The following is a 24,668-nucleotide window of genomic DNA, read 5'->3' as shown; positions in this document are numbered from 1 at the left end:
CATACCAGTGGTTTGGGGAGGCTACCCCTCCCATGTCATGTAACACCTATTTATGATTATTGCCTTCCTCTCCCAAAGGAAATCCTTTGTTCTGTCTTCCTGGGCTTGAGCTTTTCAAGCAGCAGGAGGGCAGAAACCCGACCGAGGGGTGGCAGCAGCTTGGGCTGCCCGGGAAACCCCAAAAAGCTGGTAGGAGCAATGCCAGGGGTCCCCAGAGTGCATGGAATAATACTTCCAATACTGGCAACAGTTTTGGGGTATGATTCTGGCATGTTTGACACCAAACATGCTCAGGTATGGAGTTACCATTATGTAGCTGGACATAGGTAGTGACCTATGTCCAGTACTCACGTAAAATGGTGTCTCTGCAATTATGAAGTCCATGAAAATGGAGCTGGAGTTCGTGGGGGCACCGCTGCTCATGCAGGGGTGCCTCACACACAGGTACCTGCCCTCTGGGCTAGAAGGGCCTATCATAAGGGTAACTTACAGAGACCTGGTGCAGTGACCTGTAGTGAAAAGGGTGCATGCACCCTTTCACGTAGCCTGCAATGGCAGGTCGGTAGATACACTTTGCATGGGCTCTCCATGGGTGGTATAATACATGCTGCACCCCCATGGAGGATCCCTGGTGTCCCAATGCCCTGGGTACCAAATGCTAGGGACCTATAAAGGGGCACCAGTATGCCAAATGTGGAGTGTTTGTGGTCCAAGCAACCAAGTTTAAAGGGAGAGAGCACAGTCACTGGGTGTCCTGGTTAGCAGGATCCCAGTGAACACAGTCAACACACACTGACATCAAGCAAAAAGTAGGGGTAACCATGCTAAAAAGAGGCTACTTTCCTACAAGTAGCATTGGTGGGCTTGCAGGATGGGGAATGTGAACGTAAGTGTCCAGCAGGTCCAATGGCACCAGACAGTCCGGAGAGAATCTAAGCCAGGGTGAACATTTTGAATTGGTCCTTGCACCGCAAGTTGTTGACAGGGCAAACAACTAGGATAGAAAAGGTTCCTCCATCCTTCTTCGGCACAAAAACATACTGGAAATAGCATCTAGTTTCTACTTCTGAAGCCAGAGCCCTCTCCATGGCTCCTCCGGTCAAAAGAGCCTGCACTTCCTGGCATAAAAACTACATATGGTCCCCCAAGAAGTGGTCTGATGTAGGTGGCAGGTTTGATGGGTTGAAAAGGAATGGCAGGACGAACGTCCATTAGACAACCTGCAGGACCCATTTCCTAGATGTAATTTGTTGCCACCCCTGCAGGAAATAGCTGATCCTGGCTTCTACTCAAAAGGTTATGTGCTGGTAAGTGCGCACCAAATGGGTTTTGAAGGTTGTGGCCAGAGAGCCGGAAGATAAATACAAGTGCTACACCTGGGGGCCAGATCCTTGTCAGTTGGGGCCACACCACTAATCTCAAAAGAGCTCGGTAGCCTCTTGTCGGCGTTGTGAAACCAGATTTTGGCAATATGCCAAGTCCTTGGCAAATTCCTGGAAACCGTGAAATTGTTGGAGGGGGAATTGCTTGAATGGAGCCAAAAGGCACAAAGAGCATTCTGTGGTTCAGCTCTCCTTAAAATACTGTAGGACAAATCTGCCTTCTCAACAAACAGGCAGGCACTGGCGACAAGCATGTGCATCAAAGACATCTGAACTCCTCCATAGACGCCAGTGGACCTCATCCACAAATTACATTGTAGCACTACACTAGTTCCCATAGCCGTTCTTAGACATTTTGTTGTGTCCAGGTACAAGCTGATGACAAATTTCCCAACATCCCGACCATCTTGAATGGTTTGGCCTATCAAAGCCCGCAAATCTTCTAAGACTGCAGATAAGATATCACCCACCAGGTCCCATTATGTGTGGGGTTAGCAATCTAATAAACAACTTGGGCAAGACTGGCTGAGGAGAACATACGCTTCCCAAGATGTCTGTACTCGTACCTCGATGTCAGGGGGAGTGGTTGGAAAGGTGCTCAGGTTCACTCTTCTGTTGGGCACCTGTACTACGACACTTTCAGGATAGACTAAAGTGAAGTACAGTGGGGTGGATTAGTATACAGTGAGGTAGCTTGAGGGAGAGTGTTGTGGGATAGACTCAGTTAGGACAGATTGGGATAAAGTTGGATAGATTGGAAAAGTGTACACAGGTAGATTGCAGTGGAGTGGAGTCGGATGGAATGGAGTGGATTAGGTTGAGAAGAGTTAGATTGGAGTAGACTGAGGTACAGAGGAGTGAGATATACTGAGTTATAGTAGAGTAGGGTTGAGCTGGAGTCGATTTGGGTAGAGTGGGGTAGATTGTAGTGGGGTACATTGGGGTAGAGTGGAGTATACTGGAATTGGGTGGATTGTATTCAAGTGGAGTAGATTGGAATGGGTTAGAGTGGAGTGCAGTAGACTGGAGTTGATTGGAGTAGGATATACTGCAGTATAGTGGAGTCATTGGGTTAGGGTGGAGTGAGGTACAGTAGAGTGGGTTAGAGTGAGTGGAGTGGGTTAGATTGGGGTAGAGTGGAGTGGGGTAGATTGGGGTGGGCTAAATTGGGGTACATTGGAGGGGTGTGGAGTGAGTGGGGTGAATTGTGGTACATTTGGATGAGGAAGAATGGACTGGAGTGGGGTAGTTGGGAGCAGTATAGACTGAAGTGAAGTGGAGTAGATTAGGGCAGAGTGAGGTAGATTAGGGTAGAGTGGAGTGGGGTAGAGTGGAGTGGGGTAGACTAGGGTGGACCAGATTGGGGTACAGTTGGGTAGATTGGAAAGGTGTAGACTGGGGTAGATTGTAGAGGATTGGAGTTGGGTGGATTGCAGTGGGTTATATTGGGGTAGAGTGGGACGGGTGAGGTGGGGTGTGGTAAAGTGGAGTCGGTGGTGTAGTGAGGTAGAGTGGTGGAAAATTGGGCTAGATTGTAGTGGAGTGGGGTAGATTGGGGAAGAGTGGAGTAGGATGGAGTGTGGTAGTGTGGTAGACTGACATAGGGTAGAGTGGAAGGGGGTGGACTGGGGTAGAGTGGGGTAGATTGGGGAAAGTCAGATTGCAGTAGATTGGAGTAAAGTGGAGTGAGGTATATTGACTTAGAGTAGAGTAGGGTTGAGGTGGCGTGAATTTCGGTAGTGTGGGGTAGATTGTACTGGGGTAGACAGGAGTAGAGTAGAGTATACTGGAGTGGGATGGATTGTAGTCATGTGGGGTAGACTAGAGTAGGGTAGGTTGGAATAGAGTGGAGTGCAGTAGATTGGGGTTAATTAGAGTAGGGTAGACTGCAGTATAGTGGAGCCATCGGGGTAAGGTGGAGTGGGGTAAATTGGGATAGAGTGGGGTAAATTGGAATTGAGTGGGTGGATTGGGGTAGATGGGATGGAGTGGGGTAGATTGAAGTGGGTGAAATGGGGCAGAATGAGTGAGGTAGATTGGAATGGAGTGGGGTCGAGTGAGGTAGATTGGAGTAGAGTGGGCCAGATTGTGGTGGAATGAGGTAGATTGGAGTGGGTAGAGAGGGGTAAATAAGTGGAGTAGGGTAAATTTTAGTGGGGTAGACTGGGGAGGACTGGGGTAGTTTGGGAAGAGTTAGACTGGAGTAGATTGGAGTGGAGTGAGGTATATTGAGTTAGAGTAGAGTAGGGTAGGGTTGAGCTGGAGTGGATTTGGGTAGAGTGGGGTGGATTGGGGTAGAGTAGGGTATACTGGAGTGGGGTGGATTGTAGTCAAGTGGGGTAGACCGAAGTAGGGTAGGTTGGTGTAGAGAGGAGTGTAGTAGGTTAGGATTGATTAGAGTAGGGTAGACTGTAGTATAGTGGAGTCATTGAGATAGAGTGGGGTAAACTGGGATAGAGTGGGTGAGAGGGGGTGGATTGGGGTGGAGTGAGTTAGATTGGAGTAGAGTGGGGCAGACTGTAGTGGAGTGGGGTACATTGGGGCAGAGTGGAGTTAGGGTAGATTGGGGTGGAGTGTGGTAGAGTGGGGTAGACTGGGATAGAGTGGAATGGGGTAGATTGGAGTGGGTGGAGAGGGGTAAACTGGAGTGGAGTAGGGTAGATTTTACTGGGGTAGATTGGAGTGGATTGAGTTAGATTGGATTGAGTTAGATTGGATTGGAGTGAGGTAACTGTTTCAAGTGTCCGTGGTACATATGCAGTCGCACGGACTGCTTTAATTGTCCATGCCATTTATTTGCTCCTGTAAAAGAAAGCGCTGAATTGCAAAAGAAATTAAGCAACTCAATGATGATAATAAGAGGAAACACCGAACAAAAAATGTAAAAGAAGAAAATCAAGGCTAGAAAAAATGCCTGTCAGGAAAAAATTATTAAGAAAAACAGTACCATGAATACACTGCGAGCAGCAAAAGGACACAAATTAAACAAAATCAATTGGTACTTTGTCCATGCTCCGGAAAAATAAAAGGAAATGACATGAGGCATTTGGTAGCCAATTGGGAGGCAATCAAGCCAGCAAACGATAATTAACAGACGAACTCCAAGTCCTTTACTGTATTCAATACTCCTTACAGCAGCAGCGCATGCAAGCTTTTAGGTGAGATCTAAAATTTTAAGAGTACATCTGTGAAAGAAATCACGACACACCACATTACAATAAACATCTGGAATCAAACTCACTATTACATAGATGAGCTTTCTGAAGCCGGGACAGTGTAAGTCTGCTATGGTGGCAGGCTATCAGTCCATCCATATTCGTAGTTAAACACTGGATGTAAGGTCTGTGTGAAACTTGGTGGTGAAGAAATTCAAGCATCTTTTACTCTCCCCTTTCTTAGTCTTACCTTTCATTGTGCTGTTCTTTTGTTCTGTTACTTTCATCAACTCTGTGGTAAGGTCCTGCACCTGATTACGGCACTCTGTGGCTTGCTGCTCATGCATTGCACTTCCCCCCTCTGCAAGACTGAGCTTCTAGAAATCAAGAAAAAAAAGGCAATAGAGACTATGTATGATGACCATCAACAAGGGTTAAAAGAAAAGCATGAAAATGGGGAGGATGAGAGGGATTCACAGACACTTCTACCAACTATAAAGAAAAGGTATAAAGAGTGCAAAACTACTTTTACCATGCTACTGAAGCTGATGCCGGGGGAAAATAACATGATGGCACTCAATTCTAATTCTGGAGACTGCAATACCCAAAATAGTGTGCCCAGCAAATGTCTTCACAAAAAAAAAAAGTGACAGCCTTACAAATTCTCATCAAAGTAATTTGCCTAAATAAACAAATTGATGTTCTTTGAGGCAAATGATCAAGCCATGATGTCCTCCACAGGAGGGTTCCATTGCCACTTCGCACCACATATTTATTTGATCATTCCGTAATTTTGCACAGCGTGGTCAAGGTCCAGGACCGTTAGGGCAATCTTTACCTAGGTCACTGATGTATCACAAGTAAGAAGGAGCAATCAGTTATACATATTGTATATACAAAGAAATGAATACATAAATGAACAGAAAAGATTGTGAAGTAAATATACAACATATTGGTGCAATGCTGTGGATACAGTAGTAAAGCAAACATCCAAAACTTGCATTAGATAGATTAAGTACTGTGGGAGGTCTTACCCAGAGATGCAAGTAAGCATGTGTACACAAGGCTGGAATAGGTCGTATATTCTAACAAAACTGTAATCCAGGGACTGCCCTAGAGTAAGGCTGCCCAATAAAAGTTCTAATCTTAAGAGATTTTAAGCAATGTAGCTGTTTTAATATTCTTCTTAACACACAACACATCATTCAATTCTCCAAATATACATGGGGGAGAGCCGTCAACTCCCTTGTAGGAAGCTCTTTCAATCCTTTCAGTTTTAAGCAACGCCCATTAAAATTAACAATTCAGCAATATTCTCTTGAGCAGAACCCACATCTGCAATTAAGTGGTTTTAAAATCTTATCAAATTTTGATCACTGAACTTATAATCAGCGTTAAATATCAGTTTGCTACTACACTGCCCCTGAAGTGCGAATGGCTTACCACTAATAATGTGAATTATTTATGTATTGTAGGAAAGTGCCCCCTTTCTTGGCTTGGTTACCCCGATTTTCTGCCTGTTGTCAGTGTGTTTGACTGTGTTCACTGGGATCCTGCTAACCAGGACCCCACTGAGTATGCTCTCTCCTCTAAGTATGGTTGCTACTAACCTTTTCTCCCCACAATTGGCATACTGGTGGCCCCATGTAAGTCCCTAGTACATGGTACCTAGGTACCCATGGCATTGGGATTCCAGGGGATCCCTATGGGCTGCAGCAGTTATTCTGCCACCCATAGGGAGCCCATGCAAAGGGTTCTGCAGACCTGCCATTGCACGCACCCAGTTTCACTAAAGGTCAATGCACCAGGTCACTGTAAGTCACCCCTATGGTAGGCTCTCTCAACCCAGAGGGCAGGGTTCAGGTACCTGTGTGTGAGGGCACCCCTGCACTAGCAGAGGTGCCCCCACGAACTCCAGCCCCATTTTACTGGAATTTGTGAGTGCAGGGACACCATTGTATATGTGTACCGGACATAGGTCACAACCTATGTCCAGCTACATAATGGTAACTCCAAACCTGGGCATGTTTGGTATCAAACATGTCAGAATCATACCCCAATACTATTGCAAGTATTGGAAGTACGATCCCATTCTCTCTGGGGGTTCCTTAGAGGATCCCCAGCATTGCTACCACCAGTCTTACAGGGTTTTCCCAGGCAGCCTAGCTGCTGCCATGCCTCAGACCGGTTTCTGCCCTCCTGCTGCTTGATCTGATCAAGCCCAGGAAGGCAGAACAAAGGATTTCCTTTGGGAGAGGAGGTAACACCCTCTCCCTTTGGAAATAGGTGTGACTGGCTTGGGAAGAGTAGCCTTCCCAAGCCACTGGTTTTGCTTTGAAGGGCACATTTGGTGCCCTACATGCATAAAACAGTCCACGTCGGTTCAGGGACCCCCCAGTCCCTGCTCTGGCACGAAACTGGGCAATGGAAATGGGAGTGACCACTCCCCTGTCCACCACCACCCCAGGGGTGGTGCCCTGAGCTCCTTCAGAGGGTCCCTGGGTTCTGCCATCTTGATTCCAAGGTTGGCAGGGAACTCTGGGAGCATCTGAGTGGCCAGGCCAGGCAGGTGACATCAGTGGCACCCTCTGATAGGTAGTTACCTGGTTAGGTGACCAAGCCCCCTCTTTGGGCTATACAGATTCTTCCTCTGGGGTGGGTGCTCAGATTCGGCTTGCAAGATTCCAGCGGGACTTCTCTGCAACCTCTGCTTCGAATTCTGGCCTCTGGAACCACAACTGGACAATCCAGGAACCTACAAGCTGCAGATCCAGGAGGAAGACTCTTCTGCAACATTGTATCCAGAATTCCTGCCAGCTGTGCAACATTTCCCCAGCCATGCATCCTCAGAAGACTGCAACTCTTCAGCCTGCACAAGAAGAAGAATGAATCTCCCTTGGGGTGAAGGCATCACTCCCATGTAACTACAGATACCTGGCTGCAATGACAACCGGCTGCGTGGATCTCCCCTCATCCTGAGTGGCTTGGGTCCTGCATCACGGGTGATGGTCCAGAGAGTTTCCCTTGGTCCTCTCTACCAGCTGTTGCACTTTGGTAGTGGTAAGTCCTTTCCACTCCATGCAAGACAATACCCCCATGCACTGCGTCCTTTGCAGCTGCCAAGGCGTGTTACTTCACCTCCAAGGGGAACTTCAAGGAACATGTAGCTCCAGCCCCAGCACTCCCCCCTTCAACTTCCGGGCCTCTGCATGGTCCTCTGACGATGTGGGAGCAACTTCTGTGGTGCTGTGTGGGCTGCTTCTGTGACTTCTGTGTCACTGCCCTGTGGGACACCAATGGGTGCTGCCTCTGCTCCTGGGGGCTTCTGCAACACGGAGGGTCCCCTCTGACTCCCATTCCTGGACCTAGCTGGTCGCCAGCAGCACCTCTTTTTCTCCAAAGGCTTGTTTGTGGAAATCCTTCGCTGACACCCATCTGCAATCCAGCTTCCAGCGTGGGACACCTTTTGCACACATCAGGAACTCTGATCCAGCTTCTGTGCTGCAGTGCTGACCTGTCTTCCTTCTTCGTCGACCAACTCCAAAAGGTACCTCTGGGTGGGTAGTATCTCCTAATCGCTCTGGACTCCACAGACACTTCTGGACTTGGTACCCTCTCTCCACATGTCTCCATCTTCGGTATTCCACTACTGGTTCCTTGCAGGCTGTTCTGGGTGTCTTCTTTTTCTTCTTTTCATCCTTTCGGTGGTTTGGGGGAAATCCAGTGTTTTACTCCTGCATTCCTGGTCGCTGGGGGTACTGTTTTGCTTACCTGTGTGGTTTCCTAGTACTCCCAGCTCATCTCTACACTATTTACTTACCTAGGTGGGGGCCCTGTGTTCCACTTTCTTAGTATATGGTTTGGGCTCCCCCTAGGGTTACTATTTTACACTGTTTTCTAACCTTTTTATGCCTCTTACTGTTTATTAGTGTGTGGACCCTCAATTGGAGGGTTGCCTCTCTAGTATTTTCTGATAATTTGTTCCAAAAATAAAGTACCTTTGTACAACCAAGTGTTTTCTTTCTAGAGTGTAAGTACTGTGTGACTGTAGTGGTATTGCATGAGCTTTGCACGTGTTAGTACCGTGTGACTGTAGTGGTATTGCAGGAGCTTTGCATGTCTCCTAGATAAGCCGTGGCTGCTCATCCACAGCTACCTCTAGAGAGCATGGCTTCTAGACACTGCCTACACTTCACTGAGAGGGGATACCTGGTCCTGGTATAAGGTTTACGTACCATAGGTACCCACCATACACCAGGACATCTTCCTACATATATTATGTGTCTTACAGTACTAAATAAAGCTTCAACGGTTTTAATAACACATCTATGCAGATATTTCCCATTAAGGTTTGGATGGAGCTTATCATTTTGGTACACAAATGCATTTCAGTGCTCTCAAAATGATGGAACAGATGTGGGATTTATTTCCAAAACTTTGGTAGGCATCCATCAACTCATTCATACAGTTGTCCAGGGAATAATATAATCTCAGGCTTTGCTTTTACCTTCAGTGAAAAGGCAGAATACAATTTCTTTTTAAAACTGACTACACATAAAAAAGGCAACTTAAAATCCTTTTAGTATCCAGATTATATAACATTCCTTTACAACTGGGGTATGCGGCTAATTAAAGGCTCCTTATTTCCTGATGTAGAAGAGAGCTGTAGTAGCATCTGTGGGCACCACCACAATCCTTGATTTCAGTGCTGGAAGTCCTTTGCTCCAACATGATTATGTGCCGTGACAGATCTCATTTGCCCCACAAGGCACTGATATGGAGCTCACACTATTTCCCTCCCACCCACACTCTGAAGGGGCAGTGGTGGCTGAACACGGAGGAAAAGGCAGAATGAAGGGACATCAAACCAAGAAGTTGTGAGCCTGTCCCTACTGTTTTAAGGCCACAAGAATGGATGGATCTTCCCAAATCTGGTCTGAGTGTTCCGATCAACAGAGTTTCAGAGAGCATATGTGGATTTTAGTATGGGATATTAACTTTGTTACTGGTGCTTACAGCCCCAGTAGACTCTAGAACCACCAGCCTGTCAAGTCGTGTGGGTCTAGACGTGATGCACTGTGTGATTGATGGTAGTTACCCTTGGTGGAGAGATACAAGATCTGTCAGGCTGGGGTTAATGCCCCTTTTTACTGATCCCCCTGAAGGGAAAACAATGATTTGGGCTAGTTCACCAAGGTCCCAAGCTGTGTATGGTTTCTGGTGTTATGGGTGACTTGGACTCCACCCTGCCTTTAATCACTGCTCAACTCAGACATCATCTAGGTATAGCAATAATACATTTTGTGCTGTCACAATAGGGCACTATCATGTAATAATTATTTGTTAACAACTAAAGGACTGCATTGAGAACAAATGTCTTTGTCTTGTACTGGTATCGTTGATTTTCCACAATGAAATGGGGGGTACTTCCTGTGTTTCTTCAGGCCAGGCATGTTGAAGTAGGCATCCGGAAGGTCAATTGAGCACTTAAAGTTATTACTTTGTACCACTATAAAATACCATGCATGTTTAACTGCTGCAGTGAAAAGGAACTATTTAAAACATAAAGGACCACGATGGGGCACAACCCTTTTCCATTTCCCCTTTTAATCAAGTAATAATGGTGGCATTCCCATCCACTTCATGAGCCAGGGCAGAAGGAGCCCCTCTATCTCCTCTTCCTATGATACAGACTTGGGTAGAGGCAGCCTGGGTTATAGAGGGTGCTGCAGCTGTACAGCACAGCTTTTCTTTACTAGTGAGAGGCTTCAGGAGTATTTTGCAATCTAGGTCCAGTGGTGGTAATAAAGGAGATTGCCTGTGCTCTAACTAGTGTGGAATCCACCTCCTGACATGTTGCAGAGTTGGGTGGCTTGTCCAAGGGAAGACACAAGGCCTTCTTTGCTTTGAATCATGGCGGTGGAATGGTTTTGTTTTACTCCCTGAACTGTTTGCTCTTTTCCTGTCTGTATTCCTCAGGAAGGAGCTAAGTAGACTCCCAACTCTTCAACAGCTGAAAAAGAATGAGATTGGTAAGACTTGGAAGGCACTCAGTCATTTGGCAATACTTTTATTGTACAGCTGGAAGACCTTATCCATCAAAGTATCAAAGAAGTACTTCCCATCAAAGAGATCACTTACTTTCTTGGGAGTCTTCAGCTTCAGATCTAACAACTCAAGCCACAACTACGTACATATGGCTAGACCACAGAGTATGTAACTGATGGCCATGTCAATTAGAGATTCTGGTCACTAGAAGCTTTTGTTTCACGGTTTCATTGCCCAGTCTGAACATGAACTAGTGCTCTTTCAGCAAAAATCAAAATCAACAAGAGGAACGAGGCACAGCAGTCAAACTCAAACCAATATTGGAGAGCCCATAATGACGTTTGTCTGCCACAATGAGAAACAAACAGACTGGTACATTTCAATTCTGCAAGTCTGAAGACATAACCTGCTCTTCCATGGAGAAGTAAGAAGCTTTTCCCTACAGGGAAGGTGCCTTTGCCACTACAGTCTAAGCTTGGGGTTTCTTGGATACAAAGAATGGGTAGTACCTGGAAGCTCAGTACTTTGGGTCCCGAGAAAGGTGTTCTCCAAATCTCCCGTACCTGCTTGAGGTCCTGGTGTCCTAAGGCAAGGAATGGATTTTGGGGGAGTTGTTGTGGCCACTTAAGCCCTTCATTCCCCAGCAGTAATGCATATACCACAATGTATCGCACCCCCCATACCCATGACAACACAGTAGCATCTGGTTGCATGATGCTGGTATGTATCTCCCTGTGAAATTCCTGATTCGCACCCATCTATCCAATGTGTGCTATTTTGCAGAGAGGTGGCTCTAGGAGGGTCCTCAGTGAAATCATCCCGTTCCAAAGCCCTTTCCTCAGGTGTGTGCTGAAAAGAAGTCAGGCTGGAGGTACCAGTTCAGTCAGAAGGACGGCTGTCTAATGCTGAGGGCCTGGAGAGCTGCACTGGTAGTTGTAGCAGAGGGGAGACCTTTCAGGCTGAAACTCTGCACTAAGAGTATTCAGGAAGGAGGTCTGTCTGAAAAGTCTAAGTAAGAAATCATGAAGGCAAACATTTCTGCAGATGGATCTTCATGGGGCTGGGAGGGGCGCAGCAACTTATGATCCGGCTGTTCCTAGAACAAAGGGTCAGATAATTTTGATTCATCACAGATGAGGGAGGGCCAAAAGTGGGAGAATTCCCTGAGGACTAAATTCTCAAAAGAACAACCACTGGTACCATGATAGACTCCTGAAGGCCTAATAGTTTCACCTGTGAGCCATTGCTCACTCTTGAATTAGGTCAACAAAGCAAGTAAGAGTCTGATAGAAGGGAATAATCAAGTGTGCACAAATTTGCAGACATAGATGCATGTGACATATGTATGGATAAGTGGGGGTCACTTGCAAAGCTCTGTATTTCAAACGATATAGAAGCAGTTCAAGTCTCGCTACTAAGCGTCACATGCCATCAGGCTGAGAAAGACCGTCTGAAGTCTTTTAATTTTTAGATTGTACTAACATGGTGGATAATCTTTTGATCACCTACACCTCATGCACAGGGTGGAATGCATAACAGATTGCCTACTAAATTACGAGCATGATACTGTCCCCAGAATGCTTTGGCCTAGTCCCTTTCTCTATTAGAAGCACACGGAATAGTACTTTGGTTGACTGATTTATCTGTGGGTAACAGAATGCTTAATGATCTCACACATGTATACAGTTTACTTTGTTCAGGAGATCTACTTGCACATTTTGCTTCTCGGCCAAACGAAAGAAAATAAATGGTGCATAATAGTCTTACATCAATGTCCACAGAAACACAACCTTCTAGTTCAGGAGCCATAGCTTTAACCCATCATTGCTTTTTCTAGACAAATATTGCAGTTGTAATGTATGTCGAAAATGGATGTCCTAAACCTGATTGGCAAGGCCCAGAAGATCCAGTTGACTGAGCACTAGGAGGCTGATATGCAAGACTGGTACTACAGGGTGAGGTTTGGGGGGGTCAAAGGAACACTTGTAAAAAATATATTCCTGAGAAAAAAGATACCAGACATTACTGAATTAATGTTACTATTATCGACTGATTAAATGATCTTGAGAAGGTAAAATCATAGCTCTCTCATTCCATATAGAAAAGATTTTAATTGAGAAGAGATCTAGACTGAAATGATCACAGCTCTGACACAGTAACGTTATGATTTTCTATGCCAATTACATGTAAGAATCAGTGTAAATAAATATAAATAGATAATAGATCAATAAAACTAAGCGCAGGGACCCAGAGTTTTTCAAAGCAGTCTACTGCTAGCACTGTGAATGGCAGATTTGAGGCATAACAAGGCTGCCTAGATGTCCAATTTTTTCCAATAACCTACACTTCCTGTCTCTTTATCCCAGTCTTGCAGGCCCTTTTTCGTCACCACTTTCTCTTAGTCACGGTTTTCTTATTTGTTGCCTCATTCTTCTTCCTCACTTTTCTATATTTTTCTCTGTCAAAAGTCTGAAGATGGAAAGCAATGACTAATAACCTACACATGATAGTAGGTACATACCACCTGCAACTACCAGCACAAATTAACTGGATGTAGATTGGGCAGATTACCAAGGATCCATAAAAAATGCAATCAAGTTGGAAATACACCAGGGCCTTAATGCCTCAATAAAATAAAAAGGGAAACTGTAGAAGAGAGGCCGTTAGATAAGGGACAAGAGAGGGGCATATATCATTATATTTGAAATCTGGCAGCAATGCCAATAGTAGTCATAGCACAGATCTAATATCCATCCCTGATAGACCACAAGCTTAAAAGCATACCTGTTGAAGCTCTTCCACCTGTTTAACTATGTTGCTATAGCTGGAGTCTGAATGTCTGTGGGTGGCTTTGTATGATGCAAAATCGGTCTGCAGCTTCACCACTGTCTCCTCCAACTCCACTGCCTGAAAAACAAAACAACTCAATATCTTGGTCTGCAAGTGCACAACTGACAATGTATGAAAATTAAGATAATTGATAAAAGTGTAAATGCGAGTATTTTTATTGATGGCTCTCATCCCATGTAATTTACACATACAATATTTGACTGTGTATGGATTTATTCTCACATATGTCTTATTTAACTTCTATTGCATATAATTGTTTACTGAGCCAATTTTGACTACTGTACTATTCAATAAAAATTAAAATAAAAAAGGTATTAGTTTGGCATATGTTATGAAATGCACTGCTGGAAGCAAGTCAGAAATGGCATGAGTGGCAGAGCGACACAAGTTCTTTGAAAATTAAAATACAAAATTGGAAGAAAATAAATCCAGGCCATTTCAGGAACAATAGAAAGCAGAAAAAAAATGTGCATCCTGTCTGATGGGTGGAATAAAACACTAACTGGCTGTGGTGGTTGGTGATACACATTCAAGAGGTAAAGCCGGTGCTTAATTTGTAAATAAAAACATGCCTGTGCCCAAAGCCTTCCTCTTAAACACGCGGCTGCTGCAATTAAATGCGGGAAGACGGAATACTGAGGCAGCGTAACCCTAAAGCCATCTCTGGCCACGTCAATCTATTTAAAGCCACTCACCGCCCTTTCAGCGCACTCTAGCAGCTTTCTACTTTCTCCCTTTGTGACGCTTTTTCGTTTTTTCTTTCCCATATGTGTCTTTTGCTCGCAGCAAATGCTTGAGGCAGAAGAATAAGCCTGGCCCTCAAAAATAAGTGCCGGTGCTCTGCACCGGAAACAACAAGCACAAATTAAGCCCTGGGTGAAGCTCCAGCATATGGAGGAACATGTGCATAAAGTGCCTCGAAGCTCTATAACAACCCCACGTTTTGGATCAGTGTCAATGGAGTTTTATCCTCTTCATTTCCGATCATCGGTGAAGGCACGTGCCAAGGCTGCCGGCTGCCCCCCTCCCCCCATTGCTATTCGCCTTAGCTATTGAACCTCTGGCCCATCTGATACGTTGTGATGCTCATATTTTAGGCTGGAGATGCAAATGAGGATTTGAAGACCGGATAGCCCTCTATGCTGATGATATTCTCCTTTTCATCAATGCGTGTAAGTGCCTGCTGGTGGACGCGACTGGGGTGACTTCAGGAAGACATTTTATTTTCATCTGTTTATTGTCATTTAGTAAATATGATACATAGAGTCACAGATGCAGCATGCAAACAATGACACAAGTTTCTATACAGTGCTCCTGTTAGACATTAAACAAGAACTTGAGGCACAAGCAGTGTTTGCCATATTGGCAATCCCTCGGGCACAAGGTCTAGGTAGTCGGTGGCACTGCACAGCGTTCGCCGAAACATACAGTCACCCCGAGCAGGGGTGCCAGAGCGAGGAGCCGGTGTATGGCATCTAGCGACACCAAGAGTGTGCAGCATTTCATGTGTGTGAAAGAAACTTTACAAAGAATCTATTCCAACCGCAAATAGATATGGACTTAACAATAACCGCCATGCTACATTACATTTCAACCCCCCAATTTAGCATAATAATAAACTTGTGTCAGCTAAGGGTTGTACAGCAGAGGACATTCAGATGTAGTGTGGAAAGTGTCAGCGCGCATCAGGAAGCGAAACCAGTGCATGAGTTGGCACTTAGATTAATGTCTCTCCTTCGGTCTGGAGAGGCAGGGCTGACTGTGTCACGTGGTTCCGATGCAGCAGGAGAATCTGTGGGAAGGCATCCCACCCCCTAGCCGTGGGTGGCCTCCGTAGCCCCATTACATCCTCGTGAAAGAGCGAATCAAATGTGGAGGGTCAGGTGACTTCCGCCGGCGCGTGCTCAATCCCTTGGCTAGAAGCAGTCCCAGGTCAGTGAAGCAAGATGTGAGCCTATGCTTCCTGCTCCTGTTGTACAGCCCTAGTGTGCACACTTCCCACGTAGTCGAGATGGCTGTCTGTACAATGCACCTAACTGCAATTACCCCCTCCCAATACAGCTGCAGGTGGGACCAGGCCTACAGCATAAGCACTATGTCTGCGCTGCTCAGCTTGCATCGTGGACAAGCAGCGTTCGAGGAGTTGAAGTACTTATTAATGGTGAAGGGAGTGAGGTATGCCCTGTGCACGATATACAACTGAATTAGTCGAAAGCCCGCATTTCACGTGACGTAGGTGGGGATCTCAAGTACGACAGCCCACTCCTTGTCAGTGCAGTGACGAGCAAGGCTCAACTCCCACTTCTGGCATAAGGAGGAGAGCAGCAGTGCTGTGTGTGTCCGTAATGAATCAGCGAACCAGCCCACTACATTCCAACCCGTGCCCAAAACATGGAGATATTGCATGGTTGAGTGCAAAGGTGGCTCGCTGGATATCTCGCCCACCGCTGCCTCAGTGCGTTAGTAAGGGATGCATGTAGTAAAAAAAATACCCTGGAGGGAAACCTGCCATTACTGCCAATGCATCAAAGGGTGAGAGATCGACTTCTTCGTACAAGTCTCCCAGGTACAGCAGCCCCGACTCTGTCCACGAGGCGAGATCCACCACGGTGGTGAAACTGTTCCCTCGTGGCGTGCCGTGTGGTGCCAAGGCATAGGGCACAACCAATTTTGTGAGGTACAAGCTACGTCTAAAGCATTGGTGCACCACTAGTAGCGAGGTGGGCTGAGGCATAGGGGGACGACTGCAGGGATGAAACCGCTGAAGTATACTATCATGAATCCATGCCGGCAAAAATGTAGCGGTCTCTACTAGTTGTTGCGCAGTGAGCCATCTCGCAAATCACTGGAGTTGGGATGCTAAATTATAATGCTCAAAATGAAGGATAGCTCAGTGTGACCTTGAAGGCATCCCATTCTCTGAAGAGCGCTCTGGTAGTGTTTGTGTTAAGATGAAAGTATTCTGTGATTGCCCCGGCAACCGATAGTCTGAGTGATACTGGGAGGGAAGGGGGGTTTGCACATGCACACAAGTCTGTCAGTCTGCACATGAAGAGAGTGTGGTGTTGAGTAATACAAATAACTTCTGGTAATTTCATTTCAGTGACGCCAGATGCAGAGCCAGTCATGCAACGTGTGGGCGTTAGAGAAGGTGACAGTGTAAGGTAATGGGGGAAAGCAGCGATCCATTGTTGCGTCAATCACACAGTTAAAATCGCCTCATATGAGCCATGGATTATCACTCCAATGCGGGAAAGTTTGTGAAAGCAACTGCAGGAAGGGCACTTGTTCTACATTAGGGGCATAGACATGTCCCAACTGGATATAATGGCCATCCAACCTATCACTGACAAACACATAACGGCCATCCGGGTCCTTGACTACTTTGTCTGAGGTGAACGGGGTGCATGGTTTAATTCAGGGATCGCCCTGCTGGAGTATGAGGAATATCTGGTTGCATATACTTGGCCACACCAGCGCCTCTGCAATGTGACAACTTCTTAATGAGTCAGTTGGGATTCCTGCAAAAAGGCAATATTTATAGTGTGCCTCCGGAGGTATGAATAAATAGCAAATCTGCGTTTGGGGGTGTGGATCCCATGGACAATCCACATCAATGCCTTAATGGATGCCATGGCAGCGACTGTAGAAATGTAAAGGGTGTGCTATGCTGTGCTGCAATAACCCTGTAGTGCTGTGCAATGATGGCGTTGCAAGGAGGATGAGAGAAGGATCAGTGTATATGTTTAGCATGTGCATGATAAAACATGTAGCAAAAAATTAACAAAAGCAAAACCGTTAATTACATAGGAGCAGCGCACCAACCAAGTGCCCACCAAAACCAATGATTACCAAACATACAACAGTCTATGCAAGTATTATGTGTCTGTGATGCAGGCAACCGACTTTAGTGCTAATGCTGCAGGGCCCCCAATTACTAACTGGATAGAGCATCAATGGGCTAAGACATACAATCTTGGGAGGTAAAAAACTGTGCCTCCCCACCATTCCTGTTCTGGGATGATGTGAAGGCATTTGTCATGTGTACGGCACGCTGGGCACATGGTCGTCAATTAGAAACATTCATTTAGATGAGATTCACGCGTCACAGTGTGCCAACATTTGACTTGCTTCACCATGTACAATAGGGGGTATTATGATGTCATCAGCGGTTTGTGGGGTAACCGCCGGGGTTTCCCCAATTCAATGCCGGAAGTCCAGGTTGACACCGAGCTCTCATAACTGGAGAAGCGAAGCAGGTCTTATTCGGGACCATTCAGTCAAGTCTTTTCTGTTAGTGTGGCAGTGTTTTCCGGCGCTCAGTGGTGATCTCCGCCAGATTCTGCATCAGTTTAGGTGCCTTAGGCAGGTCTCCACCATCTAGGCGACGGCCACCAGTCTTTCCACCAATTACAGATGCAGCTGACGGAGAGGATCCGCTAGCGTGTGGGTTACGTGTATCCAGCTATTCCCAAGCGTTTTCTACAGAATCACAGAAAAGGATGGTGTTTACCTCAATCACACAAAGCTGTGCAGGGAACATGAGACAATATTTCAAGTCTAGTTCGCAGAGCCTCTTCACTGCCAGGATTAAACTATATTGCTTTTGGACCGCTATGGTGTAATCCAGGAAGAGCAAAACATGAGCGTTATCTACTTTGATTTCCTGGATTTTTCTGGTATTATGCAGGACAAAGGCCCTGTCCCAAAAGTGTAGAAAGCGCTGCACCATGGAGCAGGAACCAGCACTGGGCGGGGGCCTTCTGGCCAGGACCCAGTGCACATGTTCAATCGTGAAGTACTAGGACAGTATCGGGCGGGAGAAGACCTCTCAGCTAGCGATCCATAAACTGTGTTGCATCTTGCGCTTCTATATTCACCAGCAACCCACCACACAAATATTATTCTGCCTTGATCTCCCTTCTGTGTCTTCGGCCATTTGCTCCAGAATTCTCACACATTCCTGCAATGATTGCAGAGAGGAAGCCACACTGCTGGCTTGTGGTTTGAGGTCTGTGAGGGTTTGATCCGCTAGAGCGACTCTGTCCGCCAATTTGCAGTGGTCTGCAGGTAATAATGCTAGGTCTGAAGTCACACTGTCGATTGCGGCTGCCAGCGATACTCTGGACTCTTCTATTGCAGCTAGCACAGAGTCAAGCTTGTTTTCTAATGGCACTGATTGGGGGGAAGGGGGGACTTGCCGCCGTCATGCTGGCCACACCAGTAGTGGAGGATGCTCCCGATGGATGCGTTGTGGTGTCCCGTGTGTTACTACGCGAGCGTCCCAGCGCCAACAGCTGAACTTTAAAGGCTGTCTGTCAAAGATGGGCTCTGACAGTGGTCCCAGCTGAATCAGGCTATGCCGCGGATGAAAGAAAGGCAATAGTAATATGGAGTCCGTAAACAGCTGGTGGTGGACCAGTTGTGGACTGGAAAGCACGCTGTATCAGCGATTGGCAAGGGGGAGGTTAATTGTTGGCTTGTAGCCCTCTGAGCATTGAGCAAAGCAAAGGCAGGATGACACTGACTCAGTGGAGCGTTAGTGACCTTGGCTCACCCACGATCAGTTACACCTGAGGGGCCACCATGCAGGCACGTGTGCAAGCCTGAGGGACTAAGATCCAGATGTACAGTTATGATGCAGCTCTCAGTTGAGGCGGCTATTCACCCCTGCGCTAGGGCGTCGTGTTGGTATGCAAAGATGTCTTGCTATATCCAGGGGGAGGTGTGGTTCCTGGCGCACTGCCTATTATACAGTTGTGTACACAGGTGCAGTAGCTAAGGGTGATCTCCCCTCAGAGCTGGGGCAGCATGCCTGTGCCGGTGCAGTTTTATCTGCCCCCATACCACACACTGCGTTAGGTGCCTGCCGGTTTGGAGAATGTCCTAACAAAATGGAAGCCAAAGTAGTCTGGCACACTGCTGTGATTAACTTCACCAGACAGGGGCCATGGTACCCAGGTTTCTCCCAGGTTCTGTGCCTTAATTATGTCCAGCCAGTCCACGGGTAGCAATACAGGGTTTACGTTCCTGGGGGCCACTTACAGTCCATGTGGGGCTGACCCTGTCAGCTGGTGTCTTTATAGTGGAGGGGGTGGTACCATTTAAGGTCTGGACCTGATATGAGCCCCGGATCACCACCAACATCCACCCTAACGCGCAACCGAGGTGTATCTTCCCTAATGAGGGTACAGGGAGCTCACAGCAAGTCATCGGCCACAGGCCATCTCTGATCAGGTCAGTTCCCAGCAGATTTCACTGCATGCCCCAGCCCACCTTCGACCACAGCCCTGTGCTTGCAAAGAAGCTCCAGCACTCTCCGGCGGCACACTTTCCAGGCAGGGCCAGGCTGCCGCCTGTCACAGCTTGGCAGCAGCAGAAGTCACGCACCTCCCATGTGTGAGTGCGGGTGCAGCCGACCACGTGTTCTACTCCATGCCCCTGCATGAGAGCAGCATGGGGATTGGCCTGAGCAGGCTGGTTTGCCGCTCACTCGGCCACAGGGAGTCTGTGCTCCTTCTCCAACCCGGCTGTCAAATACAGCTGGGCTGGAGAAACCTAACTGCGTGTATCTGTTTGGGGCAAAACAGACATGCGCAGTTAAGGGCACACTGCAATCCCCTTCCTAGCCCCTCCCCCAAAAATGGCCCGGCCCCTCCCTGCACAGTCTGGCTCAGCCAGCAGCAGAAAAATCAAACAATAGTGAAAAATCGTTTTATTTTTCATCTGCTGGCTCTGAGCCAGCGAGGCAACGCTCCTCCGCCATTGCGGAGGAGCCACCATTGGACATGGGTTACCCTGTGTCTAATGTGGAATTATCACCATTTCTCCATCTCAGAGATCCCACGGTTAAGTTTAATTTGCTCAAAAGTAAGCAGCCCTTCATGGTTGTAAAGGTCACCTATTGCAGTTAGCATGCTAGTTGTTTGTCACCTGTTGCTTCTTGAGTGAAGGGAGGTTTGCAGATGATGGGAAAGAGTAGTGAGTGGTAGAAGGACAAGCTACGGGTGACTGAGGTCCTGTCCCAGGCTTCCATTGTAGATCTGATTACTAGAGAGGAGTTGACACCCCAGGGTCATGTTTTTTAGCAAATCATTGTATTTTCCAGATGTGCATCACAGCTATGGTTTTATCTGTTAAGCACCAGAGTTTTTCTGAGAAGGGTCTATTCCACTCTAATATGTATTTTAGTAATTAAAAAGATTTGGAATGCCCATACCTCCATTAAATTAGTCGCAGAAACACTGCTGTCTGCCATGCGAGGCCTCTTGCTTCCACATATGAAAGCATCAGCCATTTGTTGTAGCCTGCATAGGAACTGTGCAGACTTGCGGTGTGAGCGTCTGCATAACACGGAGAACTTCTTTGGGTAGGGGTGGTTCATCTTAACTGCAACAATTTGGCCTAAAGAGAACAAGCCGCACGACTGTCATGAATGGAGATCAGTGCAAAAGATGGAAATGAGATCTTTATAATTGCGTTCTGCCATCTTTTCTGCAGAAGGGCATAGTTTCAGTTACTGATACTGTACCCTGTGGGAATTCCCAAACAAGGGGGGAAAAGGCTCTCCAGCGGTACCCTGTCTGCAGCCGAAACAGTGAGTTTGAGGATCTGAGATTTTAAACTTTCATTTCAAAGTCCAAGACCCTCCGAAAAGATTCATGTTCCGGTAGCACTGCTGGTATAAAATTGCAGGGGCTTGATGGGGCCACTAGGAGGTCATCTGCATATAGAGCTAGCTTCCATTCCTGGTGTCCTCTGGTGATACCTGTGATTGATGGGTTCACCCAATTCTCTCAGCATAAAGCTCCATATTCAAACTAAGTAGGAGTGGAGGGGGTACCCTGTCTAGTGACCCTAGCCACCCTGAATGTTTGTTATGTGATACTTTTAACTCTCAACTTGAATCTGGGGTTTGTGTAGCCGCACCAAACCCCCTTTTTAACCTAAGGCCTAGACTAAACCCATCTGTAGTATTTTTCAGGAAGGGCAGGTACGCGCAACTCGCAGTTTTTTCACTGTAGAACAATTTGAGAAGTGTTGATTTTTTGAAGTGCGAAGCCTTAATTATATGGAGAATCGGCTTTGTGTTGTCACTACAGTTCCTCTCTTTTATGAAGACGATTAGGTCTGGATTAGACCTTGCATATAGGGGTTCAGGTGTCTGCCAAGTTTGCCCACGAAGATCTTGCATCGACATTCAACAGGGAAATTGGTCTACAAATGAATCAAAAGGAGGGAGCCTTTCCTAGCCTGGGTTTCACTGTTGTCACAGCTTCACACGGACTCACCAAAAAAAATTGTAAAGGAGTGTGAGGAGTGGTGCTAGAAATGGGATATGCCAGCTATTACCTCATCTATTCTGATTTCAGATTAAAGTGCATTAGCTTCTTGGTGGGCGAGCCGTGTAAAGTGGGCTGAGGAAAGGTATAAATCAGCTGCCTCTTGGTCTTCCCGTTCTCCTGGGTAAAGGTCTGTGTAGAATAGTTTGAATGCTTGTGGAGTATCTTTATCTGTTCGGACCTCCATACCAATCGGGTTGGAAAATCAGGGCAACACTGTCTACGTGCAGCTTGCCATGCAGCATGGACAAGCCATTTCATAGGAGGTTGTCATTAGGTTTCCAGTTGTGGACAGTTGCGGGGATCTAGGGGTTTTAAAAGTGATGAGGGTTGGGAGAGTGGTCTGATAAGGCAGATATCCTTATTTCTGCATGGGTGGTGGCAGGGAGGTCAAATAGTGGTCCAGCCTCAGTATGTCTGTAAAGAGGTTGAAGAGACTGAAGTCTTTGGCTGAAGGATCCATGGACCACCAGACATCGAACCAGACAATGTCTAAAAGCCATCAAAAGCCCTCAATGGTACGGACTGAGAGTATTTCATTATTCCACAGAAATGCAAGCAGAAAGGAGCGACTCCAATTGTATTTTATCCCTTTGTCTTGTAAAAATGTGGTAGCCGGAATTAGTAAGCTGTGTTTTTCAAGTGTGACAGGAGATATTCCTTGATACAGACTGCCACCCCGGCACCCTCAAAGGTGATTGGGCCTATATTAATTACCACGTTCATGAAGTCCTCTTTTTGTCTGAAGTGATAGACACATGTTAAAATATCTTGTGAGTTGTAAGAGGGGCTTTGTGATCTGATTGCCCAGTGCATATGGTCAGGGTTTACTTCAGCGTCTACCAGTTCCAGGAGTATGTCCTGAAGAGTCTTATCACATAATCTTCTATGTCAATCTTCTCTGCATTGCTTGGAGCACCTTTGAGTCTGTAACTGGAACAATGTGATCTGTTCTCTAAGTCTTCAAGTTGGGATTACAAGTCAACTTTCTGCTCCTTTAGCTCTGCAATCAAAGAACTGAAGATTTCTAGTTCATCCTCTCTGGCTTCACCAGAGTCCTCCAGCATCTAGACTCTCTGGTCCAAGTCCTCTAAGTCTTGTTTGACTTTCTTGAGGTATGTGGCTACATCATCTCTTAGAGCTGCAGAGTTCTCTCAGGGTTTTCTGAAAAGATCCTCCACGAAGCACTGGGTTATTGGCACTTCCGCTGTCCCCTGATTGGGCATCGTTGAGCTTGGGTCATTTTTGTCAAGCCCCTCCAAGTCTGTATCTTTGGAGAGGTTGGAGTTCGTCCAGGAGGCTTTAGCTAGTATAGGTCTGAAGATGAAATCTTTCTTGCTCTTAAATGTCGCCATGACAGCCCTATGTGCACATGTAACGTTTCTAGAGTGTATTGTAAATTTGTGGCGTATCAGCTGCGCAGGAAGAAGCCACAAGTTGAAGAATAGATCCCTCGCTGTCATAGAGCTTGTACATCAGAGATTATAATATTTCACTTAGCGCTGGTTTAGGAAGGTGCTATGTCTCATTTGGCTTTAAGGTGCCCTGGTTTTGTGAAACACTCTCTTGGATGGTCTAGATGTAGGTGCAGCATGGGGGGGGCAGTAACAGGACAAACCTGTGGCGGGTGCCCATGCATGTTTATGCCAGTTCAGTTGGGGGTGATGAATATGACTGCAGTACGCCTTCTGTTTAATGATTCTGTTCCTGTTAAGTGTGTGCAAGGGTGCGCCCTCCCTAAGGGTTGCCTCCTTCCTCCCCTTGGTTCTCACTTGGGCTCCACGTGGTAACTGGAGGACACCAGGGGCTTTAGAAGGCGCACCAAGAAGGTGTAAGTTGCCATGTTCCTTCCTCGTTCTCATCAGTGACTATGGGTTAAGACCCCCTTTTGCTCTGTGCTGCTTGTAGGTCCCGATGGTAAAGGCCTGCAGTACAGGGCTGTTTTACCTAGGCAGCATGCAGCAGGGGCCCACGGGGTGAGAGCTCTCCTCAGGCCCGGTCTCCCTGGGCCTCTCTAGGCCCTCCACCACTTCTCCAATAGGCCTACAACGGTAGTGCTGGGACTGTGGAGCTCTCAACTAGCGGGAGAAGCAGCACCCTCCTAGAGGAAGCAGCAGACACCTCCGATACTGCGCATTACTGGCTTAAGCTGTGGCCTGCCATTCCTTTCCTGGACTGGGTGCTGCAGGCAGAGCCTGGTTGTCGAGCAGGATCTCTGAGCAGCTCTGGTGGTGGCCGCCATCTTTGAGTCGGACACACATTTGTTCTGCTCCATCTGAGCCATTTGGGATCACAGCATCAAGTCAGAAACAGATGTGTTTGTGGTCCAGGTATTCAGAGGATGCTCAAATCCATGCTAGGGCTCGGTATAGGCTGTGTAGTAGGGAAGAGATAGCGAGCTGTGCAGGGGAAGCAGAGACACAAGAAGAGACTCCTACTCAGCCACCCCCTTAGCCACACCTCAGGAACTTTTGAACTGACACAGGAATCCACTCCTCGGAACAGAGAGGAGAGAGATTAGTAAAGAATCTGAAGTTAGAAAGAGTATCCACCACAAAGTGCATTACCAAAGTGTGAGGAATTGCAGTGTATTATATGGTGCTATCTTGTGATCTCACCGTGTATTACACTTACCAATTCCCTTTAGGACTACTAGGTGTCTTTTGCCAAACCCTCAGCTCAATCAGGGGTAGCTGTGGCACAGAAAGGCTTACATAGAGGAAGTAGCATAAAGCATTTAGACAACATCAAAAAAATTGAAGAAGAAATAGACACAACACTCAAGAAATGTGACACCAATTTATAAAAAATAGACTGTATTTTTATAAGAATTTAGGCCCAAAAACAAAAAAAATACAACAGAGGGTTCCAGAGATATGGAATTTACAAGT

General features: G+C 46.7%; 1 protein-coding gene across 5 annotated transcripts in view; it reads right to left on the bottom strand.

Annotated features, from left to right (window-relative positions):
* PMFBP1 (polyamine modulated factor 1 binding protein 1) overlaps positions 1 to 24,668 on the bottom strand; it is an 881,291-nt gene that overhangs the window by 301,397 nt on the left and 555,226 nt on the right. For all 5 annotated transcript variants that reach the window (XR_011199809.1, XR_011199811.1, XR_011199812.1 and 2 more), the window contains 2 exons: positions 13,370 to 13,492; positions 4,788 to 4,914 (listed from right to left, as the gene is read on the bottom strand). Coding sequence is in view for 1 of the 5 variants with exons in the window: in XM_069216463.1 (XP_069072564.1) it covers positions 4,788 to 4,914; positions 13,370 to 13,492 (250 nt within the window). In the remaining 4 variants the exon portion in view is untranslated. The remainder of the gene's footprint in view (positions 1 to 4,787; positions 4,915 to 13,369; positions 13,493 to 24,668) is intronic.

This window comes from Pleurodeles waltl, chromosome 12 (assembly GCF_031143425.1).
Source record: "Pleurodeles waltl isolate 20211129_DDA chromosome 12, aPleWal1.hap1.20221129, whole genome shotgun sequence".
Taxonomy (NCBI): Eukaryota; Metazoa; Chordata; class Amphibia; order Caudata; family Salamandridae; genus Pleurodeles; species Pleurodeles waltl.
Note: the sequence above shows the minus strand (reverse complement) of the source record. Positions and strands in the feature narration are given on the sequence as shown.